This window comes from Anoplophora glabripennis, unplaced genomic scaffold (assembly GCF_000390285.2).
Source record: "Anoplophora glabripennis isolate ALB-LARVAE unplaced genomic scaffold, Agla_2.0 scaffold85, whole genome shotgun sequence".
Lineage (NCBI taxonomy): Eukaryota > Metazoa > Arthropoda > Insecta > Coleoptera > Cerambycidae > Anoplophora > Anoplophora glabripennis.
Window position 1 is genome coordinate 263,440 of NW_019416361.1, and position 26,769 is coordinate 290,208.

General features: G+C 32.9%; 1 protein-coding gene across 2 annotated transcripts in view; it reads left to right on the top strand.

Annotated features, from left to right (window-relative positions):
• The window catches only part of LOC108917147 (glutamate receptor-interacting protein 2), a 170,915-nt gene that overhangs the window by 111,605 nt on the left and 32,541 nt on the right, over positions 1-26,769 (top strand). For both annotated transcript variants that reach the window (XM_023454247.1, XM_018723619.2), the window contains exons 6-7: positions 2,111-2,233; positions 21,658-21,841. In XM_023454247.1, coding sequence (XP_023310015.1) covers positions 2,111-2,233; positions 21,658-21,841 — 307 coding nt within the window. The remainder of the gene's footprint in view (positions 1-2,110; positions 2,234-21,657; positions 21,842-26,769) is intronic.

Here is a 26,769-nt window from a genome sequence, read left to right on the forward strand (position 1 = left end):
TAATCTAATTCTTTTACTAGTTGGTGATTTTTCACATGCCTCATCAGTATTATCACAATCTATTTCGTCGTCGATTTCCTCGTCCTGCAACTGCAAAATATCATTTTCTAACGACTCTGAAATGTGATTGTCGAGTTCACTTGCACTTTCTTCTGACATGTCTTCTTCAAAATCGATTTCGAACTCGTCTACTTCAACTGTTTTGTAAGCATTTTTACACATTTGCCCTTGGCAATGGGTGCAATATTCAGAGCATTTTTGAACTCGAGAATTCAGATCGGAGTAGCTGTGTGTCTGCTCCCCCCACCTCTGATATTTCATTGATTTCACGCGGTCTTGAATATCTTTGAGTGACATTTTAAATGGGACGCCCATGATTGCAAATTTTGAAAATTTATATCTGGAAAGTACTCGGAATGACAAACCTATTAGTTCAAATAACAGCCCTTATACCCTTATAGTTTTGCTGTAAATAAGGATTAACTTTAACGGGCTATAGCTCCGAAAATAATGGGCGGATCATCAGTTTTTTTTTTAAATACTCGTCTTTCCGAGTACTTTGAAACCATATTTTAAAATTAAAAAAATTTGAAAAAAACATTAAATTATTGCAATTTTTTTAAGCGTGAAAATTGCGAAAATGTTTAAACAATTACCACGGCTCACCTAATAGTCCGATTTGAATTTTTCAAAAATCATTTTAAAGCTTGAGAGCTCTTCTTTTTGTGAAATTTTCAAGTATTCAAAGGCTTTAGATTTTTAGAAATTTGATTTTGAAAATTTTTTAATTTCATAATCATAATCATAATTTTAATAATCATAAATCTGAATATTTAACCTCAAAGCTCATTACGAATTTTGATGTGCACTATTTGCCCACGCGTAACCGTTGTAACTTTTGCGTTCCAAAGCACAAGACTGCTCTATTTCACCGGTCATTTTCTTACAATGCACAGTGGTCGGAATTCCGAAAAAGCTGGACAAAAGTCGAAATCTCAAAGTCGTTGGTTTGCGTTAATACTTCAGAATATGCTAGAGAAGGAGTCATTGCGTAGTTCTTTAAAGTGGCAGAGAGCTGGCCCATGTGTATAGACCACAGCAACTATCGGAAGTATGCTGCGACACATTAGCATATTTCACTTTCCACTGACCCCTCGAAAAGCGGTGAATTGAAAATACGTGCAAATTTTTACTAGAGTACGAATCGTTGTGTGCAATAGAGAGGGTGTTCCTGGAGTTAAGTAGAATACATTTGCTCATTTAGAACCTCATTTTTTGAAAGTTGCATGTTTTTATTGTTTTAGCAAAAACGTCTTGCAATTTCCATCGATTTCAAATCACATCAATCGTAAATTATCGAAATAGTTGTGATCCCAAGAGATCCTGCACTATTGAAAGTTGGAAAATGCGGACAGGAGTGTCAATTTCATATATCAAAAGAGAAAACCCCCGGATTTTTCCGGATTGGGGTTCTGAGTCATTCTTTGTGCCTCCATGTACGGCCGATTTACTATTGTAAGAGGCCTTAGTTATACAATAGCTAGCGTTTTAGTGTCTCTTCGCGTTCCAAACGAGCGTTTCTAATTCAAATTGTTTTTTTTATGAACATGCACCTTTTTCGTGTGCCATTTATCATATTTTTACAAGCTTTTATTTAACTTGCCTTGTTAGTATGGGTCATATTTTGCAACTGAATTTTAAAACAGTTNCCCTGAAAAGTTACGCCCCTCCTAAAATTACAAAAAAAAATTGTTTTTCTTTTTTATCTTCCACGTACATCAAGCTAAAGAAACCAAACTTGGTGAACATTATCTGTCAATAAAACTACACTTTTTGAATTTTTTTCAACCCTGAACTATTTTTGTAAGGGGTTGAAATAATCAACCCCTATGACATTTTTTCTTACTCTTCTTTACTCTCCACAAATTTTAATCCGCATGAAGTTTACCGAGTCACCCTGTATATCTTATTTATAAACAGAACGTAGAATTAAATCCGTATGCCGAGATCCATCGGAATTTCCTTTTCGTTTATTTTTAAAGCTGACCGAAAAGCGCGAAATTTTTCTATCGCTTATAAATGTGTGCCTTGAACTTCAGTTTCTTTTCAGGCCAGTATACCGCCAGTCCCAGCGTGGCAGGATTCAGCACGCTGAACTCCAGGAGGTCAAGGACCAACAGGAACCGCACCAACAGGCAGAGTTCCATCAACAAGTCCTTCGATACCGACTGCGGTAAGTGACGTAGAAATAGTACCTATACCCTTATTTTAGAAACAAATCAATGCTATTCATTGTCTATATTTAATTAATCAATTACTAAAAAGTATTTAATAAATACAGGGTGTCCTATTTTCAGTGGATTTCTAGGTTATTATACTTTCAGGCACTTGCAACTTATAGTACATTATAGTCATTGAAGCTTTTCACCTCCGAATTCTTTGAAACTGAACCGATCGACTTGAAATTTGGCAGACAGAGAAAGGGTCAATGAACATTAGTGACATAGCGCCGATTGACGCTTCCACCCTGTTGGGGGTTCTCGAGGGTGGAATTTTTTTCAAAAGTAATGCTGGAAATCGACAGAGAATCAAATTTTGAGCAAAAAATATTCGAAGAATTTTTTTGAGAAATCAATAGTTTTTTAGTTATTCACAATTGAAAACTTGGAATTTTGAGTGAAAAAAAAAACACTTTTTCAAGGTATTTTTCGCGAATAACTCAAAAACTACGCATTTTATTTAAAAAAAGTGTAATGAACAAAAATGTAGCTTATAAATAAACAATGAAAATCGTTTTTTAAAAAGTGTTGTATGTTCTATACAATGCGAAATATGGATAGTGGAAGAGGACTTGTTTTGGGGGGAATCCTCGAATCGATGTATTCAACGTCAAATAACGGAAAAAGGATTAATTTTAACGTATAACGCTCCTGGAGTTTTTTGTAGTACTTACTCAAAAAGACCTTCAAAATGAGCACTTATAAAAGTTAATTAGAGCAAAATTGAAGGAGTTATCGTCAAAAACAGATGGGTTGCTCATATTTTTTAAGGAAAAATAAACATTAAGCGCTGTACCACTTCCATCAGAATTAAAATTAATCGTAGACCTTTTATAATTTGTTTTAGTGTTTTTCATACGATTCTGAAGTTATACCGGTTTAGAATGCGTATTTTTTTAATATTGTACGGTAAAAGTTGAAAACGTATGTTTCATTATTCAAAAAAATTGCCTTATTTATATAATAACTCTGAAACTATGAAAGATACGTAAAAAATGATAAACAAAAATTTAGCTTTTTTTTAACAAATATTTTGCTTTTTTTATTCCTATTGCATTAAAAATAAAGGAGATATCGTCCCTTGAAGTATCCACTTTAGTGAAAAAACGACCTGTCTGGAGCCCTTCGATCCTTTCCCTTTAAAAAACGAAGGACTTAAAAGGTTTTATATGCAAACGATCTTACAGCTCTTGAAATTATCTTCAAAATGCTTTTTAGCTTCAAAATTAACCGAGTTTTGGTAAAAAAACCAATGACATTTTTCGGAGCAAAATAGGCTTTCTCATTTTTGGAGCAAAATGTTGGGATTCAAATGCGCGTCAGCGTGTATAAAAGTTTATATGCAGCGTCGCAATTTTTTTTATGATTGATTATATTTAAAAATCGACTGTAATAAAAATATTTTACATTAATATTGGTAAAATGGTAGTTTATAAGAGTTGAAAATGGCAAAAGTAAAAAACATTCTTCCATAAATTCTTTCATAAACAATATAAGGGAATTTTTATTTTAAATTATTGCACAATTATAGCATTCCAAGATTTAAAACGTAATTTTTTATCATTTTTTTAGCACATGGGTGATTTATAAGGGTTGAAACGTGTTATGAGATACAAATTCGTTCATAAGCACTGAGGGAATTTTTATTTTAAATAATTGCACCGTTAAAGCATTCCAAGTTTTTAAAAAGTAATGTTTCATCATTTCTGTCAATACAGGGATGATTTTTAGGGATCGAAAGGGAAAAATTCTTTATTAGCTATAAGGTAACTTTTATTTTAAATAATTGCACGATTTAATCATTCCAATTCTTTAAAAAGTAATTTTTTAACAATATTTTTTGTATAGGGGTAGTTTTTAAGGTTAAATAAAGGGTCGAAAAGATCAAATATATCATAAAACATGTTCAAGAACATGGAACATTATTTAATATTTGTGCTTGAACAAGATTTTTGCATAAAACTTAATTTTTTAAATTTTTTTCACTTAGGGGTAGTTTTTACCCCTAAAAAACAAAAAGCGTCAAACGGGCTTATTTCACTTGAGCCTAAGATGAGCCTTATTCTAAATTTTCATGCAAATCCATGCAGTTTCAAAGAATTCGGAGGTTGCAGCTGATTTTCAGCTTCAATAACTTTACTATTAAGTTTAAGGTGCTTTAAAATAAAAGGTCTCCTTAAATTAAAACAAAAATATTAAGTCGCAGCCTTAAGTTTTCGATTTTTATAGCAATGTATTATTTATCAATGGCAAACTTAAACAGACTCGGAATTTTTTTTCAAGAATTACGTTTTTCCCAAAGTATAAAATAAAAGTTTATCCCATTTTCAACCCTATGCGTGGACATAATGTATATTTAGCCACATTAAATAAACATTAGATGTATAGGTATGTATTAATATTTTCAAATAAGGGCATTCTGGCTCCTCTTCAAATAGTAAGTAATCAAATGTAGATGAACGCAGATATATATAATAAATACGAACTATAATCCGCGCTTAAACCAATCCCTAAATTATATTATATCAAGTTCTACAGATCAAATAAAGCTTCTAGAGTTATGCTTTGTTCCTTGCAAAGCGAGAGTTTACAACCGCCAAACTACAAACTTTCCAAAATCCAATCTAAAAATGATTAGATATGAATATTCAGAATGTATCAGTATATTTGCGCATCTCCACAATCTTTAGTTACATTAGATTAACCAGAGAATTTCAGGAAATTCGAGAATATACTAAAATACATTTCTTGTTAGTTTATAACAGATTGTCGTATTCCGCCAGTTTTGATCATTTCTACTCTAACATTTTGAAGTGAAATCTGTTGATGCCAATTATTAGAGATATTTATAACCCTGTATTTGATAGTCTCGTTAATGTTATACAGGGTGGTTTTCGAGGAATTTTACAAATTTTTGCAATAAACAAGTCATATCACATGATCATTAAAAAATGTCTACTTTTTTTTCTTAATTTCTAGTGAAACCATACACTGTTGGCTAACATTCTAACACTCTAACATTCTGACTAACATTCTAAGACATTAAAAAATTCCAGGACCGGTCTTAAAAAATTTCATAGAAGGGTTCGCATCAAAAAATTCAATCTGCGCGTGATTTTTTTCATGTAACCAAGAATTTTAAAGGTAGGATTAATGAAAGCTTAAACGTATGACATTTTTGTCAGACTTTTGTTGAATTTTGAATAAATTTTGACTAAAACTTAAAATTTTATGCCGAATTAGTCGAAATTGATTATTTGTAAAAAATACAATAAAAGTGTGACAACCACGTCAAACATTTTAATTTAGTACCTACTTAATTTTATTATTTTTAATTTATATGTTTATCAACATTGTGCTAGTTTACATACGTTGTGCTTTTTTAATAGCCCAGTCATGCATATTTAAACTAAAATGCTTTGAAAATGGAGCAGATTTCAATTCACTAAAACCATATTTTTTCTTTACGGACATAATTTAATTTTGATTTAATCACAGAAATAAATCAGAGGCTTACGAAGATATATTCGACTAAAACATATTAAAAACGTAAGGCTGAAGTTTGAAAAAATAATCTAGGGGCTCTCTTGCAGGCCGCATTATTTTACTCGCTCGTAATAAAGCCGGAATTGTACGCAGAGATGTTTGTTTTTTATTAGTTATCGGGGGTAAAACGTTTTGCTGCTTTATTGTGTTTATATTATATTAGGCAAGTGATTTTGTTTCGCTAAATACCGCAATTAACGCAAACATATTTAACTACTTAAATACTCATAAATCGTAGCTCTCTAACAAAATTGTCAAATGAAAACAATGAAATCAACATGTCATTTAAGATACAAACATATTGTTACCACGTATATGACTTATATGTTTCTACCTTTAAGCTATTATTATGAAATTATAAAAAAAAAAAACATCCCGTGTATCGGAAATTCAAGTTACCATTATATCTTTTCTATGAGATTAAATGCAAGAAAATATACGGTTCTATTCGAAAAAAACAATTGACAATCGCCTGTCATTAATCCAGGCCTTGAAAAATGAGGTTAAAATGTGCTAGTTTGTAATATGTTTAGAGCCCATTTTTTTTTTCTTAAATTTTGTGTTTCTTAAAATCGGACCAAAGATGATGGAATTATACTCGCAGGCCTTTGAAATTTTGCGCTGATATGAAAGAAATTAATCAACAAAAATTAACATGCGTGGAAGTAAATTGAAATTTTTCAATTCTTATACCATTTCAATGCTTCTAAAATTACTGCATTCGGTGTCATCGTAATTGTGAAGTGATTTGGTCACGTGACTACAGAAAAAACGGAGATATTGGAAATAAAAAAAACATAATATCACATTTTTCCTTTGGTATCGTTAGAAATATATATGACGTTGCTATTTCTCTTTTTACTCATCTAGACAAACAATAATTTTCTGGAGTTTCTTGTCGGTAATCTTTAGCTATATCGGCTACATTGATTTATGGTATATGATACGAAATAGTGACATACTTTATATTTTTGAAAAGACAAATCTAGACAAATTCACCAAACCTCATAAAATTAAAATAGTCTTCTAATATATTCTTTACAATGTTTTATGCAAACAAAATACAAACGTCTAAGCTTGGTATATACCCCGTTCTGGATAAATTTTATGTAAAATTACATCATACAAGTAAACTTGTATCGTTGAGTGGGATATAGTTTCTCACTCAACGGTTATAGGTATTGAGCATGGAATTTTACACTTTTTGTATAATTTACCCAAAATGTAAATTTACATTATCGATGTAATGTATATTTATAAAATCTAAAGTATAATTTTACTAAGAAACGGGAAAACTACATAATATTTTAATAAGATATATTAGAGGTTTATATAGTTTACACAAAATTATATTATTTATTTATCTCATTATTTTTTAGGTACACTGCTAAATTATTCCGCCACAAATGAATCTAACCATACCTACTGAACAACTAGCAGTTATCTATGCACCCGCGGTAACAGCACACCCAGTGATCCAATGATTAATCTGATTGGCCGATCCAATTCAGGTCATGTAATTTCAAACTTTTATTGGATATTTACATGAAATATAGTAAAAATAATTAATGGATTAGGAATAACACATTTTAAAATGTAAAGGTGCAAGTAAAACGTAAAATTACATCGAAAAAAAATATATACACTCAAGCGTCTAATTTTACACAATGTATCATGTAAGTCAATTACTTATTTACATTTTTTGTGCGTAAAATCGATCCAGATCAAATTATAAAACTATTCAAAATTCCTAACCCATTTTGTGGTTAAAAATCCGGAATTTAATTAGAACCACAGTTTTTTTCAAGATCTATTTTATTCGCTATTTTTTGCCCGGAGTTTGCGTCACAAATAGTCACATTTCGCACGACACGCGTAAAGCCGAGCCGGCCCTGCTTTTTGTGTTATGACTACCAAAAATACGCTTCCGCGTACAACCGTAATCCAGTTTTTTCACACATAAGTCCCAGTCAGAACGAGAAACTTAATATGAAATGGGAATTTATGTTTTTTGGGCAGCCGGGTACTAGGTTACCCCGCAGATAGGGTTCAACGGGGATCGTATGTATCCCGAATGTTTTTCTTATTAGCAGGATCGTTCCCGTAGTCTGCGCGAAGCTTTATCTCTGATGCTTTTTATGATTTATAGTGGGGTTTTGCGAAACGGAGGCAAGTATCAAATTTGCGTGTATCTCCACACTAAATCGAGTACTCTTCCAACTTTTCCCTAAAAGGGTACGTAAAACATATTTATCCTTTTTGGGACCGTGTTCTACATAACGCAGAAAGTTAAGGGGGTTTCATAAATTTTGCGAGTTTACAGAAATTATATCTGGAATCGACCGAAAATTATCTCATTCGAAATATCAATTAGCAATGTAGACTGTAAATGGGTATTAGTCTAGGGGGAATCGACGCATCAGTATTTTTTTTTGCATAATACTCTTCATTATGTAGTACGGGGTAAATTATGTTTTTGCACTCTTAGTCCGGGCAGTAGAGCAGTAAAAGTAGGCTTTGGCGTTTGTGTAAACAAAAAATAAAGAATGACTTTTTTATTTAGGGTCATTTTTCGTTCTTTTTGTATATTTGTTGTTCCCCTGAATGATTGGCAATGGTTTTTTGGAACAGGCAAACTCGAATTATATTCTACATAATATTTGGGATTTTTCTGTACAACAAAATAGATGACTTCAAATACAAATCCCTTAAATGCTATAACGCCTGAACTATCTTCTGAATCACAACGGCATAGAGGTATTCAAATTACGTTTGTTTACAACATGGGTTTGCATGTTTTTTAACATCTACTAGGCTTTATCAAGTCATTTGAAAGAGTACTTTTGCTTATGTCAATATTGTGAAAAGGATAATATCACGCTTTTCCTCGTTTGAAATATTTATTGTTTTTGGCAATTGAAACAACTTTGAAGAAAGAAAAGTAACTGTCAAATAATGTTACAGTAACTAAAAGCGTTCTCAGTAAACATTTCGATTGTTTGCACAAGTCAACGAGCAATTGAAAAGCTAAAAACAGCTGCACTTCTCCCATTTTTCAAAATAACAATATCAATTATTATATCGTTGGAAAGCATAAAAACATACATTTTTTTCTAGCTCATAGCTAACTATGGTTTACGTTTAAAGAAACTTGGGGTTTCTGTTATAACTTGAAAACGAAAGTATACACGAACAATTTGATCACACTGTGTTATTAACAAAAGGCAAAACCCTGAAACTTTGTAATTTAATATATTTCTTTTTTAAAATGAATAGTAACGGAGCTACACGCATTTGAAATAATTGGACGAATTCGGATTTTTCCAAATATCTAGTCAGCCATGACGTTTTTTCAAAAAATAAAAGTAACATTTAATAAAGATCATAAAACTACACGTGTTTCCTCATTTAAGCTTTTTTGTATCTCTACTACTTTCCCAGATCCCTATACTATAAACATCAAAAATAACTCACCCTGTATATTACAAAATCTAGTTTTATTACTGCATATTTATACTTTTATTACCTTAATTGATAAAAAGTTGATAAGTTTTTGTTATAATAGAAAATGTAATAAATAGTGTGCCTCTCTATATTCCAATTCACAATGCTGATGACATAAAAACACGTGCCATACCAAGCAATGCGTCTATCTCACTCACACGCATAAACGACAATGAAATACACTTCCAACGTTTCTTAGCAAAAAATGGAATTATTCACCGGCACGCTAGGCCGACAGGGCAGGCATTAGGGTGCCGCTAGATACGTATCGAATAAATTGATCGATGCGAAGCCTCAGATCGAACAATGACGCGGATAGGGAATTACTAAAATGTGAAGTAGTTAGTGGTTTTAAAAAATTAAAGTAACATTTAATAAGGATCATAAAACTACACGTCTTTCCTCATTTAATCTTTTTTGTATCTCTGCTACTTTCTCAGATTCCTACACTATAAACATCGAAAAAAATTCACCCTGTTTATTATAAAATCTAGTTTTATTATTGCATATTTATACTTTTATTACCTTAATTGATAAAAAGTTGATAAGTTTTTATTATAATAGAAAATGTAACAAATAGTGTGCCTCTCTATACTCCCAATTCACAATGCTAATGACAAAAAACACGCGCCATACCAAGCAATGCGTCTATCTCACTCACACGCATAAACGACAATGAAATATACTTCCAACGTTTCTTAGCAAAAAATGGAATTATTCACCGGCAGGCTAGGCCGACAGGGCAGGCATTAGGATGCCGCTAGATACGTATCGAATAAATTGATCGATGCTAAGCCTCAGATCGAACAATGACGCGGATAGGGAATTACTAAAATGTGAAGTAGTTGGTGCTGAGTCACCATTAGTAAAAATAGCATCTATTAAAAACTTCGACCATTTTAGACCTGTGTAAATGTTAAACGGTCATTTTGGTTTTTGAAATCGCCAGAGATAGTTACGAAGGCGCGTTTCTTCATAAGTGTTTCGTCCTGTGCATTTTCAGTACAATTTCTTATTTAAATAAATCAATGGATGTGAAAAATAAAAGAAAGGAATTTAATTCCCAGTCGAAGAGTATTGTGTTTATATTTTAATATTCTGAAAATGACGCGGAAAAGTTGAAGGTACGCCCCTGCGCCGGTAAATTGTTACAGTAGTTTCGATAACAGAACTTTATTGGCTTATACTTTTCTTGGAATTATATTTCAACAAATATTGTACGGATTATATATTTCATAGTAAGTTCCATGTGAAGCATTTAGTGTAGAAAAAACGCATCGTACTACAGACGGAGCGTACGGGGATGTGACATAAGGAATTATTCTATTTGTTCTGCAAAAAAATATCTAAATAAATTGATGCACTGGATTCGTTCACAATTCCGTACCTCCCAATTTAACTTTGACTGTTCCGTCGCGGGAGCGGTGTCCAGGTCTCCCCTATTAAGCGATTTAAAACAGCGTCACAAAAGCTTATCCCGGCTGTTACGCTACATTTGTTCAAACACTTTATTCTCGTCGCACCCTGACCGATTATACTGTAGCGGAACAAAGAAGCGGCCAGCTACTGCTGGTGCTCGTGCAGTAGCGCATTCAGATAAAAGTTTAAGAGGGGCGAATTCAAATTCTATAGTGTGCACATTCACAACGTATCCAAAAAATTTGGGAATAGATGCGTTTTGAAACATGGAGTCAATATCGTAAAAAAAAATTGTATAATCCTTATAGTTTCCGAGAAAAAAATTATTGAAGTTGTAGTACTTTGAACCTTTTTACATGTCATTCGTGTTGTGCGCAATGCTCTCTCTCTCTCTCTGTCTACGTGGCCCCAGGCGATTACGAATACTGAAATCCGATGTTAGTATTAGTATTAACGTTTTTCCGATAGTGTTTACGTTAGTTTTTTAATGTCAAAAATGGCTTACGTGTATAACAACTCGAGTTGATGGATACAGAATTTATGGTGAAGCAAGAGAACATTTGTGTTAGTTCATAGAGACTGGGTTAGACGGGCCCAAATGTGTTTCCACGTCGGTGGGCAAAATTTTAAACAGTTGTTTTAACATCAGGTATGTTAAATTACTTTTTCGTAACTTTCTGCTTCGGCTCGAAAGTTTAAGGGATCCCGCCCTAGGCGCGCCACTGCGTTCACGCGGCCGGACGCGCCGGTGTCAAGGCAAGGAGCGACATGAGTTATGGCCCTTGGTCATTACACTTGCTCGCGTGGCACGCCGTGAATTAACATGATTGTCGGATCTAATTACGTGTAAAGGTCCGACAATAATAATAATTATTGGTGTGCTGCTACTATTCAGTTTGCACAAAGGGTAATTAGCGCATGCACGTGTTGTCCACGTAGGTATTCTCCCTTAAGGAAGATCCATGTTGAATTACAGGAAATTATTAGTTAACACTAAAGCAGGCGCTGATATATCAATGGGCTCATTTAGAATATATTTTTTAATTCATATGCAGAAAGTACACATCGTAGTTAATTGATGTGCAAAGATCTGATTTTTTTCCAAAAACTTCTCCCTTAAAATAATTAACGAAATCGAAGCGCGGGAAAACTTACGGAAGCCATGTTGTGACGTCATACCACACGTTAGCGGCTAGCCCACCCAACAAAAGTGTGAGATCAATAAACGACCCAAATAAATCTTCATAAAAAGTAAATATTTGAATTTAGTCAAACTTGCAACTTTTACCTCAGGCCAAGATATGATGACGTATATACAGGGTGGCCAAATGAAAACGAAATAGAGCCATTTTCAGGAACTGCGTCAAGATTGTAGAAAAACGCCCAGACCCGTCGATTTTAGATTAAAGGGGGACATTCTTTGCTGGTATTTTTGACTCCGCCACTTTCATCCCCAAGCAAGGGTAAGCATCATCCCAAAATATTTAAATGGCATTGGGAGTTGAGTAATATTTCTTTTGAAAGCTCTTACAATTCTCTTTACACCGACGTGTACACACATTTGGACCCGTCTTACACAGTTTCTACGAACTATCACAAATGTTGTCTTGCTTCACTATAACACAAATGCTTCACCATAACACAATTGTTGTCTTACTTCACCATAAATTAAAACGATATCCATCAACTCCGAGTTGCTATACACGTAAACCAATTTTGGTACTAACTACTAAAAAACTATTGTAAACAGTATCACAACGACGTTCATACTAATTGTAAAATCGGATTTGAATATTCGGAGTGGTCCCAGCCACGTGCGTAAAGCTCACAATGATTCCAGAGAATACAGTCATGTAATGGTGGAAAGTTCTACAACCTCAATAATTTTTTTTTTCGGAAACTGGGTATAAGGATTTTACAAAAATTTTTTTGCTCCAGGTATTTGTTAATTAATTTTGTTCCTGTTTTGCAACTAATTGTTTAATTACTAAACGCTAATTTTAGAAGTTAATATCGTAGATATACATTGTAATATTTGTAATTGATTCAAAGAAACGTATCGAAAAAGAAAAATTTCAAAGAGTTTAAATTAAGTTGTACTCTTTACAACAAGAAAGTAGGATGTGCAAAACAGCGTTATAAATAAATTGTCCTAGAGTCAGGCAAAAGCAGCTCGGGAATTTGCTCTTTTTGCATTAGATAGGGCTTATTTTTACGGTAATTATTTCAATCAATTCCGAAGATACTGAGATTCTGAAATAGTAAAATTAATTATTAATATTTTTTCACATTAAATCTTGACATGTTGACAGATGACAGATGTTTAAGACAGAGTTAGCAAATTTAAAATTTTGAGACAAAATTCAGTTAGCTAAAGATCCTACGACTTATTTCTCATTCCTTTTAAGCATACCAATGCCTCCGTAAGCTCTCCTGTGTGCAGAATGATGCGTTCTTATAACGATATTTGTAGCGGATTAAATTTATTCTCTACAACTTTAATTTCATTTAAGAGATTGCTCAAACGTATACTTTTATAATATTTTTATGCTATTCTTTTTATGATGCTTTTCTTTTATAATATTTCTTATGCTATTTATTATCCTAAAAGTTTTTGTGCTGTTGTTTGATGTATAATATCTGTTAATTTAGTGGATACTTTATTGGGTTTTTTCGCCTGTTTGTGTCCCAAATGGTAAATAAATAAATAAATAAATAAATAAATAAACGTTGACATCAATAAAAATTTAATCCGTAAAAATTTCATTTGGGGTCTAAATAGAAAAAAAGATATACAGGGTGTACCGTTAAGAAGAAGTTTCCTGTAACATCTCAAACAGTATTAATTTGACAACAATGTAACTGCTTTCATCAAATCGACTATTTATATTTCTATCAATCAGACAATCCGAATAAAAGTTACAGGTGTTAGCTTTTAACAAAATATGGTGTATAAAAGTAAATAAATATTATATTATTGAATCAAAATAATATAATTAGATATGTTTCCCCTAAAGGTGCATTTCAAAGTAAATAAACAGGACTTTTTAAAAATAAGAACAAAAAGTTTGGTAAATCGATTTTTTTATTCAAAATGCAATTTTCCGAAAAGGTAAAAATCGCTCAGTGTCAAATCAGACGAATACGGGGCCACTCCCCGTATTCGTATTACAAAATTTACCAGAATGATGGGTGAAATAATTAGAAATGGCAAATTTTTCTTCAATTCTGTTACCTACTTCTCTGCTAACACGGAAATGTTAAAAAAACTTGGCCACTATATTCAGGTACTGTAATTTCAAAGTAGTTCTTATTTTTTACTCTTTCTCTTTCTTAGAGTAAATCTATTTCATCATCACTCAAGCTGGACAATGCGTCTAATAAGTCGTCTGAATTACTGGACTCAAAATCAGACATCTGTAATATTTTAAAAAGTTTATTTAAAACACCGAGTTTTTTATATTCTTTTTTTTATTACCACAAGTAAAAATTCCATATTAATAATAGAAAACTTACTATTTTTTAAAAGGGAGCTTCATGTATAAAATGTGACTATTTTTTACTTACATTAAACTAAAATCGTTAACAAAGTAATTATCGAAAACATAAACCTTACTTAGAGGTTAATATTAACAAGATCACGTCATAAATTCCTTGAAAACTAGTTTCTTTTTACGAACACCAAATTCTTCTCATAAATCTAATATTTTTTATTATCTATTTAGTTTAATTATAGTCCGGAATCCGAAATGACAAATTTTTATTATTTATACAATTCAAAGTAGCTTACATTATTTATTTTAAAATTTTTAACACATCACAATAATGACATGATTGATTTATAATTCAAACTGCCGCTTTTTTATCTCCCCTCTCTAAACGGTACACTAGCGCCCTCTTATTTTGGTAAGATTTTTGTTTACATGGAGTTCCAGCTCCTTGTGTAGTCTCCATGGGATAAACAATCATCACCATACATTTGATCCATCAATTGAAACGTTGCGGTAAATGTTTTACCAAGTTTACAACCAAACTTAATATTAGCTCTTTGTTCGATGCTCATTTTTGTACCGATGGCACAAACATACCTCACGCCCAATAACTTCGCTTCTATTCGTCAAAATGTCGTGTAATTTTGACAATAATCAGTGAAGGATCTATCTTTCTGACCGACGCATGTAAATGCCAATAGATTGCCTCACTAGAAATGTCTATTCTTGAAAAGTCCCGTTTACTTTCGAACGCACCTTATACAATTCAGAACAATTCTTCCAGGAATCGAAACAAATATGGGTATTTCCATATACGCTTGCACCTTTCGTATATGTGCGAGACACGCTGTAATATCAGTTCGAATTTATTATCCCGGAGGAATGCAATAAATAAATTTTTCGCGCGACATTCCTCGACGTCGATCTTATTGGGAATACGGCCCGTGTTCGGAAGTGAGGACCTTGCCAAGTAGGCCATGATATAACGGGTGCACGTCGCCGTGACAAAAACTGCCGTCGTCGTTTTGTTTTATCTCGAAGACGCCGTAATTATTTTACGAGATTGAAAGCAAAGTATTGTTAACGTCTAAACATTTGACGGCGTCTATTGTGCCCGTAGTTCTTATAACAATGGGCCCGTCGGATTGACAGGCGAGTTAGAAGCAAGATATTTGATGCACTTAAGAGTTCTTTCATTATTGGAAGGGATGGGAACACATTTTCACATTTTGAAATTTTTTGGACGCCCTGTATGTGTTATTACATATTTGATTACTGCCCATGGCTTTTCTAGATAAGCGAAACTTTTTATCAAGAATAACTTTTTCTCGAAAAATCAACAATAAAAAAGTTTACAAGAGTGCGGTACCAAATCCGGGGACACACTGTATAACGATTTGATCAGTTGTTATCATTCCAATTTTTGTTATATGGGGTGTAACATTGAAGAGGGGTCATATTTGTACAAGGGACTACCTTGAAACACGCGTTATAAGTTTGTTTTCTTATGTACTGCAGCCATGCATTGTTGTCAAATCTCATAATTTAAAAGAAATTTCCACACGACCACCCGCTCTTTGATGCGTTGCTTTAATTTATTCGGTGTTCGCCACGAGCCCTAGCATCTCACATAAACCAAAATTTAATAAAATTAACTATGAAATAGTACCTAACAAGTAATATAATAGAAAAATCAAACAGTATAAATAAATAATGATAAAAGAAATACACAAAAATAAATAAATAATCTATCTTATCTCAGCAGATTTTTACAACATATGACATACTTATTAGTCTGGACGATCCCGAGGATCTTCCACTACCGCACTGATTTTTTTCATGGTAGATTTCATAATAATACACTGATTTTTTTTTAATTTCAAATTTGCAACCTGGATTTTTTTTTTATTTTTTAGGCTTAGTTGCAAAATGAAATATACGACGCACGCGCGTGGTGTAGTTATATATTATTTCATATTCGGAAAACTGAAAAGAGCTTTACGTTAAAAAAAATCGTCAAAATTCGTTGAAAAACAACGGAGTTACAGCCAAATAACGCAGTTTATAAATGTTTTATTCAAAAGTCATAAATAAACTTCTTCTGTTTATAACTTTTGATCTAATCAATATTTTTGACGCTCGAGGGCTAGTTTTGTAGGTCTTTTGAAGATGAAAAAAAAAATCTTTACTGTTTTCTCGTGGAAATGAACGGAAAAAAGTTATAAGCGAAAAACGTGAATTTACGTAAAAATTATACAATTAACCACCCTGTAAACAATCTTCCCCGCATTTTTATGACTGTGGAAACTAATATGTTATTGTATATAATATTTAGCATCTATAGTGATAAATTCAGCTTGCCGAAACAAAAAGTCGCGTCCAACTCATCTTCTTGCAACAGCATCGTATTCTACTGACAAGAAGTAGGCTCTAACCGTATCAACTCTTTCTTGATTCGTATACATACTTTTTCAATTAACTATTTTACTAAAATCAAAAATTGTGAAAAACAACTTTCGACATATCCCTCAGCTGCTTTGGCACTTCTCCAACCTCCAAAACACTTCAAAGTAGTGATGTCCGCCCCAAAATCTGCTAAGAAAGTAGCTGATCTGCGAAATGATTGACCGGTGCTATTTTTGTCATTTACAAACCTATCTGCCATTAAAAATAAATCTGCAAGTCCATAAACACCCTGTACAATTCACCGATATCGAAGCAACCCACACGCGAGCGATCGGAATAACGACGTTGCGTAATCATGAATGAAAACAAAATAATTAATTAATGGTGTAAGCGACCCCTCTCTTTGTTTTCGTTGAGGTGTACATGAATATTCAATATTATACGTGGAAGCGGCGTGGATGGCCTAATACACAATAAGTTTACTCGCTGCTCTCGCAAAATAAACCGAAAAGCTTATACAGCTGAAGACAGGTTATAATTATTCACAAGGCTGCGATGGCATAATTTATGGCAATATTATTTGAATTCGGGTTATTTAATTTCAGCTTCATCTCGAATATGTTTGCTTCCCAGATTAGTTCGTCTTCGGGAACTTGAACTTTTGTAATGCTAGTATTTGGAAGACCAGAAGAGTTGTAATCTTTGAATTATTTTTTAATTATTGTTAACCTTTGAATTACACAGCCCCACAAAAGAAAAGGATCGGATCTGGTATTCAAACCAATGTATTTCCATATACTTTTTCGCTGAATCCGAATCTGCCGTCAGATTTGGCCCAACGGGTCTAAGTTTTCGGAAAAATTCAAAAAACAAATTAAAATTCACAAAAAACGTCATTTACGATCGACGAAAGTTATAAAAAATCAAATTATTCTACCAGCTCACTAGACGTATGATTTTTCACTCGTTTAATTCCAATTTATCATCATATAGAGACAAGCTGGTCCAATCTCATTCAAAAACAGAAAATAGATTAAAATACTTAAAAACGCCATATTCATGGCCATAATTCATGTTGCAAAGTTCTGGATCCATCTTTTTATTCACCCACCCATTTATGAATTCATGCATCTTTCTATCCAGTCGTTCATGCATGAATACGCATATTTATTATCAGCTACATAAGTATACAGGTTATGGTCTATTTCTGCAATGTAGAACAAACAACATAAAATAAGTTTAAACTAACTTTCATTTGTACTAAGCTTGTTAACTGTGTTTTTAAAAATTTATTTTCCCAATTAATATTATTTCCACTTAACCACTCTTGTATGTTAGCTTTCTTGGTAGTTGTTGAATTAGGATAGTGCCATAAAAACTTGTATTATCGATGTCAATAGTGGAGGCTTTTTCTAAATTGACCAACAGCTGATATTCACACAAATGCGGGAAATTACCGTACAATTTAATTCCTGCAGGAAATTGCTGCTAGAAAATTGGGAGAGCTCGTTTATGTAGGATAAGATGATAAAACTACATTTTAGTTGTATCGACTAAACCAAGAATGACCTCGTTACAAAACTTTTTATGGCGCCCCTAAGGCTCATTATTTCGCAGATAAGAGAGCGTTGTTTTTTCAGCCGCATAGGATTGTGTATAAGCTAGGAAATTAATTGTAGTAGACGATGTTGCCTTTTTTTTAACATAAAGGATTTTTTGGTTGAGGCTAAATAATGCAAAAAGTTTTTTCAGTTGGATTTATGTTAATGTGACTGGCTAGGATATTTTTTTTCAACATTGAAATTATTAGTACTAGAATTTTCTTATGTAGAGTGCAAAACAACAAATATAAAATAAAGAATACTTTTATTCACTCAAATTTAAAATATGTATTTTCTTATAATATTTGCTCCTGAAGTCTTTCTTCTTTATACGATATATATTCATCTTCATTTGCTTGAAAGACATTTAGAGATATAACGTTTTTTGGTAACTTAAACCTATACAATAGATTTGAGATTTGAGAGTTCCAGTGCAGCCAAAAAGTTAGGAACCGTACCACTTTTCTTTTAAGAAATAAATAGTTCATGTTCCAACATCGGGGAATCTAATCATTTTTCGAAAATTGTACACACTACAAAAGTAATTCAGAATTTACTTCTCCTCTTCAAAGTTTATTGTCTTCCTGCCTCAAGTTTAAGGCAGGAGATCGCAAATTTGTCGTTACTGTTGGTGGAAATTCGAAATATTTGGCTTTTTGTGGCTGAAAACATACATAAGTATTGAATTTTTAAAACCCAGAGAGATGTACTAACCAAATTTGGACAGGACATAGCCAATACAATGTGAAACATTGTTTTACTGTTAAAAACTTTGTCACCGCCGTTCTAGGTGGTAAAAATTGGAAATATTTGGAATTATTCAATTTTCGTGGCCGAAAACCCAGAGAAATGTACTAACCAAATTTGGACAGGGCATAGCTAATACAATGCGAAATATCGCCTTACTGTTAAAAATGTATAAGTTCATTTAATTTCTGTCTCCACAGTTCTGTCAAGTACATAAGAACGGCATCGACCCATACGTCGAGGTCTAGCTTCAATAAACCTACAAATTCTTTTATGATTATGAAATGTAGAACGTTCGTCCACAGCTATAATTTATTGGTCGTATTTCCTCGGATGTTTTGACAAATATATGCATTGCATCGGCCACATAATTTCAATCCCGTCAATGTAGCGCCAGTAACAAATACATATATTAAATAAAATTATATTTATGTCGATGCGAAGCAATGAATATGTAATGTTTTGGCGTTTGGTCGTAATATACGGACAATAAATATATCTCTATGTCTGCGCTAAATATATATCAATACATTTTATATTAAGAACTCCGTCAAATTTTCTGTTATATAATTTGTATGTGATGTAGAATTTTAAAAATCAATTGTTATTAAAGTCAAAATAAGGTTTGAACGTTTATTAAAATTTACATGAGTGATAATAATCTGAGGTATATAGGACGAAAATTTTCGAGTATTTCTAAGGCGAAATTGACTGAAAAATATGGGTATGAAGTATTTCATTTTCGCCTTCTTACCATTGCATTTTTAGCCCTATAGAACACACTTAGGGTACAATTAAAAATAACCATAGTGATCACATGGGTACTGAAGGTAATTCTACTGATAGTTAGCAATGTGAAAGAGCTCTTGGAAAAGCAACATCTGAAGACAGGTCTGCAACAGTTCGCCATATTGAAGAAGAAATTCGGTGTTGGTGGGAGAAGTTGGATACAGTCCAGAGTATATTCTTCCTATAACTGTAAATATAGAAGCAAATAATGTCGACGATAGCGATGATGAAGTTATTGAAGAAAAATATAGTACCGCTATTTCCATGATTCAGCCATGATTCACTATGATTCAAACAAATGATTGTTTAAAATAAATATTGTGATGTATTCCCTGCTATTGTTTTGGTCTGTTTAAAATAATAATAGGTACTAAGAAGTCTAGAAAATATTAACTGCAATAAACATATTATATTACGCAGTTCTAAACAAAAATTAATTGTTTGATTGTTTCCTATATTAATTAAATAGAATTCATAGTTTGCAGTTCTATACTACTATTTAATACTGGATTCGATAACAAAAAATTGATTTTCTTAAATATCCTACAAAAAACTACAACCTGGCAACACTGTACCATTTCTTACTGCGAGTTCATGCAGCACTTTGGAAAAGTTAGAAACAATATCTCTTCACTGTACCAGTTATGTAAGTTTTTTCAGGATATAAGACAACTGACAATACATAAAAAAGCATATTTTTACCTCGTACATTTATCTTACGTTCTCTGAATGTTACACACCTGTTGAACATACAGAAAATCGCTTACGATACCATAAACATAATCACATTCCGCAGACTGTATTTAAGAAACTTTTCACACATGCATTAATCACAAATTTGCTGGACAAAACAGGTACATTTTCTGATGTTTACACGTTCTCCTTGATCTTTCAATGCGAAAAATTAAAGGGAGTTGCTCTAGTTTAGCAATACGCTTCATCACTTGTTGAATGGATCTACTTGTTCTATCATTGTCTTACTAAAAGTGCGATTTTTTGTTTATAAAGCGCCAGGCTTAACAAGATCGATTTTCCACTTTTTTTTTGTTTTGGAGAATATCAAATTCATTTGGGACACCCTGTATGCAATGAGATTTTATAAGCATGGCTGTAAGAGTTTTGTTTATAAAACTTTGAAATAATGAAGATATCATTTGATATTTAAAGTGATGTTTCAAAAACTATACCAAAGAATGAAATGTTAAATATTAATAATATTTTGTTTGTTAGTCATTTCTGTCACTGGAAGTGAGGATGAAACAGGTAGGGACTGTTCTCTGGCTTTTCTCAGAATTAGTTCACATTTTATTCAGTCATATTTTGTCCATGTCATAACTAAACTGGAAGAAATTTATTACTATTCAAATTAGAATTTAAAAAAAAATTGATTTGTATAACCATCCAAAATTACCTAACCTCAATAAAATTAAAAGTATTTTTATACAAAATGAAACAAGTCGTGTAACTTTTTCTTTTTTAAATTTTATAAACAACTTATGCTTATGACAGAGGGGTTTATTTTCATTTTCTTTTTTAATTTACATTGTGGCAAAATACTCGAAAGAGAAAATCTATTTAAGAAATGTCTCAAATAAATATTTTCAGCCAAGACTTTTATCAATTTTTATTAACAGTCTGAATCACCTGAAACTCGTAGATAGGTTGGTTAAAATTCTGGATCAAAAATGATCTCACGAACAACCTGCTGAAGATGACATGGCATAAATTAAAAAAAAAACACCAGTATTGTTTGTACAGAATTAAAACTTTTGTTAGAATCATTCACACTGTATGGGAAAGACCAACTTTGAGCTGAAGTAGCTCACGAAAAACAATCTTAATATTATATTGATCTCCTACGTATTTTATTTGTAGGCAGCAACTACTGTGGATGCTCAAACAACATGGGGGGTGTGTCACATCCAGAATCCCTAAGTGTCACCCTTACCTCGGAAAGGGGGCACGGCTACGGTTTGGCGGTTTCTGTAGGAGATCACACTGAGAACCGGTCGGCCGACATCCTCATATCCAGGATAGCCACGGACTCGCCAGCGTACAGGTAAGGTAGCTAAGGTCTAAATATCTTTCACATATCATGAAGGATCTTATAAAAAAAACAACCTGAATTTCATTTATTTATACATGTTGTAGGCCATCGTTCCAATAAATGATGGATTAAACTGAAATAAACTTAAAAGTATTACACGATATAGATCTTTAAGTTAACTGCTTTCGAAATATTATCATTTAAATCAAAAGGGTAATAAAAAATATTACACAACTTGGCAACGTCGCATTACATTGCGCACAATGCAAGGCAGCACAACAAGAGTCAGCAAGCTTTTAGTGACGTCATTTTATTTTCTCATTCTTCTCAGCAAACCCTTTCATTTGATACCTATATCATGGGGGTGCATAAAAAATAACTGGTCCGCCATCTTTGGGAATCCGCTATATTGGATTTAGAATGACGTCACTTAGCTAACCATGCATTGTCATCTAAACTAAACGTGTATCCAAAATTTCAGCTCACTATTTTAAAATTCAGTTGCAAGATTTGATCTATTGTAGTATAACAACCCCGGGTTCGATCGAAAAAAAATAAGTAAACGTAGTTGTGGCCAGAAATATGTGATCGTCATGAGGAATACCTACGTTGTATACATCTATTTTTAATTGACTGGAAGGCGCTGGCTACTAACTTTAAAGAGGGGAAGTATGGTTTAATTTTATAAAACAAAAGCAGAGTTTAATACACCTAACTTTATTATTTACGTACAACAGTCTTCAAATTAAACATGTGGCAAATAGAAAGAACAACAAAAACATTAACAACCATTTAACATAAAATGAGAGTGCCAGGATCAGCTCCTGTGGGGAAAGAGCATGGCAGAGAAACCCACGATCGTTGCTCTAACTACCCAAATATAAATACAAAACAACCGCTAACAAAAGGCATAAATTAAGATACTTTGCTAATGCTAATTAAGACCTGACTTATTTAATGTGTCACTAAATGTCACCTCACTCGAATTAACATACACACTTCCAAGTAAAATTGAAGAGGTTATAATAATAATTACAACAACAACAATAATAACGACAATAATAATAACAACAATAAGTAAGGTACTGCAGTCCCATACGGGAGGCAATCCAGCTATGAGTTGAGATTTCGGAAGATCTGTTTTAGCAATTCTTTTTTTTGTATTTAATTATTCTTTTTTACAGATTCATTCCTCACGGGCGAAAATGTTAGTAAATACAACAAAGCTCTTACATGCGTATGACATAAAGTGAGCACAAGAAATGCTTTATTACTTGCTTATCGAACAACGTAATCATGATAAAACAAGTTAAATGTGAAACAAAGGAGTTGTTATCGCAATATCCGGGCAGTCACGACAATATATACATATTTTAACATGTAATAAATAATGAGAAATCTTTAATAATAATTGTAACAATTTTACGTTAGAAAAATATACGCCCTTGAGCACAAGACAATGAAGGCTAAACATACACATAATTATTATCATGAAACATCTATAACCATCACAATCATAAGATTACATAGAACAATTAACAACAAAGGACTTAGAGAATAATTACCTGCTAATTAATACGGGTTAAACACTTTGATTTTTCACTATTTTGTCACACTGCCCGCTGATCGTCTTACTCCCATCTCCACACTGTTCTCACTTCGACTATCTAGGCTTCCTTCCAGAATTCCCCACCTAAGCGTTTGTTTTTGCGCTTCCTTCTACCAACTGTCAATATTACGTTTTCATTATTATACAACACCCACGTAACAGGTGACGTCGAAGTTGATACGATAAGTATGGTTTTGCACACTATACTAACAAGGCTAGTTAAATAACCCTAGAGCCTGAAGTATGGTAATTCTACTGTGACTGACATCCATCTTTCTGTAGATTATGTTCGTATAATTGTTTATGTCATGACACGTAATCAAATAAGTGCAATTTTCAAAGTACTCGTAATTTTTTTGGACTTGAAGAATGCTTCTCTAAAATGAAACAAGGTGAATATAAAAGAAAAAGCTTGCTCTTTCCCATGGTAGAAAAAGGTTTTGTGCTATTTAAAATCTGTAATGGACGTAGTCAGCTTCTAGGTCTTGTTTCAAAGTTATAAGCATAAAATATCTGCCCCAAATTGAAGTGACGGATTATTTGAGCAATTTTGTGAGATAACCGCAATAAAACTTTTTAATTTTTGTCACAGTTGTACTTGGTTGCCATTTTTTATTTTCATTATGTGACGCTGTAGTTAAAAAGTTGAAAAACCCCATTATAAGTTTGCACATCGTTTGTAGGGTATTAAACAAACAATAAACTTATACATGTAAACTGCAGAAAATTACTGTTGATTGCATTTTCATAATTAGCTTGATATTAACAATAAATTCCAATCGCAAAAATAATAGCAACGTACTGTTTGACATCGAAATTTATGAAATTGCGTTCTATTCGAAACTGAAAATACTATACAAAATAATTAATACACGGGCCATTAAAACTACTTGGTTTCAAACAGATCGAAGTAAAAAGAGAATTGTTGTTATGTTTCTTCTGTAAAGTAATATACCTATTTTATTTTTATTACCAAATGTCGAATCCAAACGTTGCATTTGCTGTTTTTAAACGATTAAACCGATTAAACAGCTATGATTTGTTTTAGGAATCCGAACGGCCACAATCCGTATTATTTGTACTGTAATATATTTTCTCTTGCAGCTCTATTTATTTTAACTGCGCAATGAAAATACTGGGAAATCGTCCCGATACATTAATTTAGTGGTATGGCTGTTTATACAACTGAAAACAAAAGGTTATAACAATTAAACAATTACCGTTTAACTTACTCTATTGCCAACAGTAGTAAATTATTTTATCTGCTCCCACTATAGTAAATACACTATTAATACATTGTTTTTAAGGACGTAAGTGGAAGTTGCTATGGGCAACGGTAGGTAAGTGAGCTAACTTACCTCCCTTGGGAAAAAAGCGATTTCGAGTTATAAATACATATTTTATGCACGAATAAATAGAAATATTTTATGAACATTACATTTTATTAATTATTATGGATGAATATTTATAGTAATTGTACAGTCATTACATTTAATAATATTTATACAATCTGGATAATTATTCCCCTCGCGTTTACTGATTATCACATTTTTCTCAAAATGATTTGACCGCTCCATTTCTGTCACCGGAGGCTCAATATTATCTGACTGGTCCATTAAAACAGCAAGATGCGACGTACTACTAGAACCTGGAGTTGAAGTGTTAAACTGTCAACTTTCTGCTATTATGGCTGATTTCCACCTACCATGACCCTTGATTGCTAATACATCAACTCCCGTATTAGCCAGTAACGTTGCCGATGTTCTTCGGAATGAATGGCCTGTATATGTTTCAGGATGTTCTAGTTTCAAAAACTGCAATCTTATTAGGAATCATAGGAAGGGTATTCTTGCCGACTGGTTGGTCGTAACATCTACTTGTTTGATAGCGCATAAAAAAGCGTGAAACTTCAGTTTTAATCTCCAATCTAATCTTGACATATTTCGTCTTCAATGTAACCATCCTTGTCTGTCGCACGGATTTCTATAACTTACTTTATCGCTCTCACGTAACGGCCAATGTACCATGGGGACTTTCCGAACCTGTATATCTTGATGTAATCTCTGAGACAGAAGGAAGTTTAGTTGCATCGAAGAATCTTAACGTCCGACTTTCTGTCACTGTCCCATTAGCTAAGCTCCACCATGTTTACTTCGCAGCTTTTTATCCACTCTCGCCGCCTTTTTTCGATCTTGAAACGCTGTAATTCGTTATAAAAAGGCCTTATTATTAGTTAAAAGAGCCGAGAACCCTTCATTCGACGGTTCATGAATGGGAAATAATTAATGGCGCGAGCCAGATTGAAGTATTAATTATTCTGAAGGTCTGCCTCCAGTTTAGCCAGTTCACTGTTTTAGTCCGATTTGACAGCCGCCACAGGTAACCCTACTTCCCCTGCTTGAATTCGATGTTTACCAGATAATTAATGAATGGCTGCGGTTTAGAATGGTGGGGGGTGGGGGTGCTGCAGAATTCAAAGACTTTAGAAAAGGCGCGGAACGAGCGCTTTTACAAATTTTATGTGCGATCGTGTCAAAAGTGACAGGTTGTTTACTTAATTTCCTGTATAAGGAATTAGCTTTTATAAGGGCCTGTGCAATAATAGTTATTTATCGTATAAGTGTTTTAAGTATCCACGCAAGTATATTTAATATTCTTAAGTGGATAAAAGGCAATTAAAACACGAATTCAATACATTTTATCCATAATCACATCACAATCATATTTGTGGAGTCAGAATTATTGGAATCGCACGGCTTGATATTTCTTACTAGTACTCTATAAAACTTGGTAGGATTTGTTATACCTACCTACTGGTTTCTATGGTTCTATCTGAATTTGGTAAAAATGCGAAAAAATAATTGTGTTTCTGTGACTGTTTTCGAGGAAGCTCAAGAAGCAATTTTCCATTTATTGCCAACGAAATCCAGGGAACATTACGAAAATGTGTTCGCTGAATTTAACAAATGAAGGAAAAACGGAGAGTAATGACAGACAATGAAGAAATCATGTATTCGTATTTTTTAAATTTGAAGAAAAAATATGCAATTTCATCTATGTGGTCGAAGTATTCGATGTTAAAGGCTACTATAAAGGTCTACAAAAATATAGATATTGAAAATATAACAAGGTTACTGCTAATTTGAAGAGTGAATCGAGAGGATACAAAGCAAAAAAAGCTGCAGTATTGGAAACACCACATATTGAAAAATTTTTTACTGGGGCTTCCAATAAAGAATATTTAATGATTAAGGTAATATCTCTGTACCTTTTACCTGTTGTTAGGTATACATGGTGTAACTAAATAAGTGTAAAACATTTAAGGGGGTGA